Source organism: Oryzias melastigma, unplaced genomic scaffold (genome assembly GCF_002922805.2).
Source record: "Oryzias melastigma strain HK-1 unplaced genomic scaffold, ASM292280v2 sc00342, whole genome shotgun sequence".
Taxonomy (NCBI): Eukaryota; Metazoa; Chordata; class Actinopteri; order Beloniformes; family Adrianichthyidae; genus Oryzias; species Oryzias melastigma.
In genome coordinates, this window is record NW_023416940.1 from 70307 (window position 1) to 71463 (window position 1157).

Below are 1157 nucleotides of genomic sequence, written 5' to 3' on the forward strand. Positions count from 1 at the left end.
GGTCCCAGTGCCAAAGAAAAACCATCCTGCGGCACCAAGTGACTACAGGCCAATAGCACTGACCTCCCACGTGATGAAGGTCATGGAGCGGCTGGTGCTGTCACACCTCAGACCTCTAAGACCCTCTGCAGTTTGCATATCAGCCCAAGGTTGGGGTTGATGATGCTGTGTTACACCTGCTGCAGAGGGCTTACAGCTCCCTGGACGGACTGAACACCACCGTGAGGGTCATGTTCTTCGACTTCTCTTCTGCCTTCAACACCATCCAGCCGAGACTGTTGAGGGCCAAGCTGGAGAACATGCAGGTGGAGGCTCCTCTGGTCGCGTGGATTGAGGACTACCTGACAGGTCGACCTCAGTTTGTGAGACTGCAGAGCTGTGTGTCTGACACCCTGACCAGCAACACAGGAGGCCCTCAAGGAACTGGGCTGTCTCCCTTCCTATTCACCACCTACACTGCTGACGTCCAGTACTGCTCTGAGTTCTGTCACCTCCAGAAGTACTCGGATGACACAGCTATAGTTGGGTGTGTGGAGAACGGACTGGAAGATGAGTACAGGGACCTTGTGGACTGTTTCGTCTGGTGGTGCGAGGAGAATCACCTGCTGGTGAATGTGGCCAAACAAAGGAGATGGTGGTGGACTTCAGTAGGAGTAAGCCCCCACCCTCCCCTGTCTACATTGGTGGAAAAGATGTTGAGATCGTCATATCTTACAAGTTCCTGGGTGTCCATCTTGACCATAAGATCAAGACTCAGGTTCTGCTGATGACTCACTCTGGTGTTTGTCTTCAGGTGTGTGACTCTGAGGAGCCCCTCCTCCACTTCCTACTGAGCATGTGCAGCAGTGAGGCTGTGAGACGACCTGTCTGTCTGACCTGCAGGAGACACGCCCCCTCTAGAGCACCAGGTAACACACTAACAATGATCTTCAGCAGATCCGGGATCAGGATCTTCTTGATTCTCTCTCTCCTCAGATCTGAGACGTTTCAGTCGATCAGACAGAGACTTCATCACCAGACTGACTCCTCCCCTTCAGCTCACCTGTGTTCACCTGCACTCCTGATGAAGATGATCTGATCCTGATGATGATGATCTGATCCTCCTGATGAAGATGATCTGATCCTCCTTCAGTCAATAAATCTGTTCTGTCATGAAA

General features: G+C 52.2%; 1 protein-coding gene across 2 annotated transcripts in view; it reads left to right on the forward strand.

Moving 5' to 3' along the window:
* LOC112139696 (CST complex subunit CTC1) overlaps positions 1 to 1157 on the forward strand; it is a 61440-nt gene extending 60283 nt beyond the window's left edge. For both annotated transcript variants that reach the window (XM_024262519.2, XM_024262520.2), the window contains exons 24-25: positions 794 to 908; positions 976 to 1157. In XM_024262519.2, coding sequence (XP_024118287.1) covers positions 794 to 908; positions 976 to 1064 — 204 coding nt within the window. In that variant the 3' untranslated portion in view covers positions 1065 to 1157. The remainder of the gene's footprint in view (positions 1 to 793; positions 909 to 975) is intronic.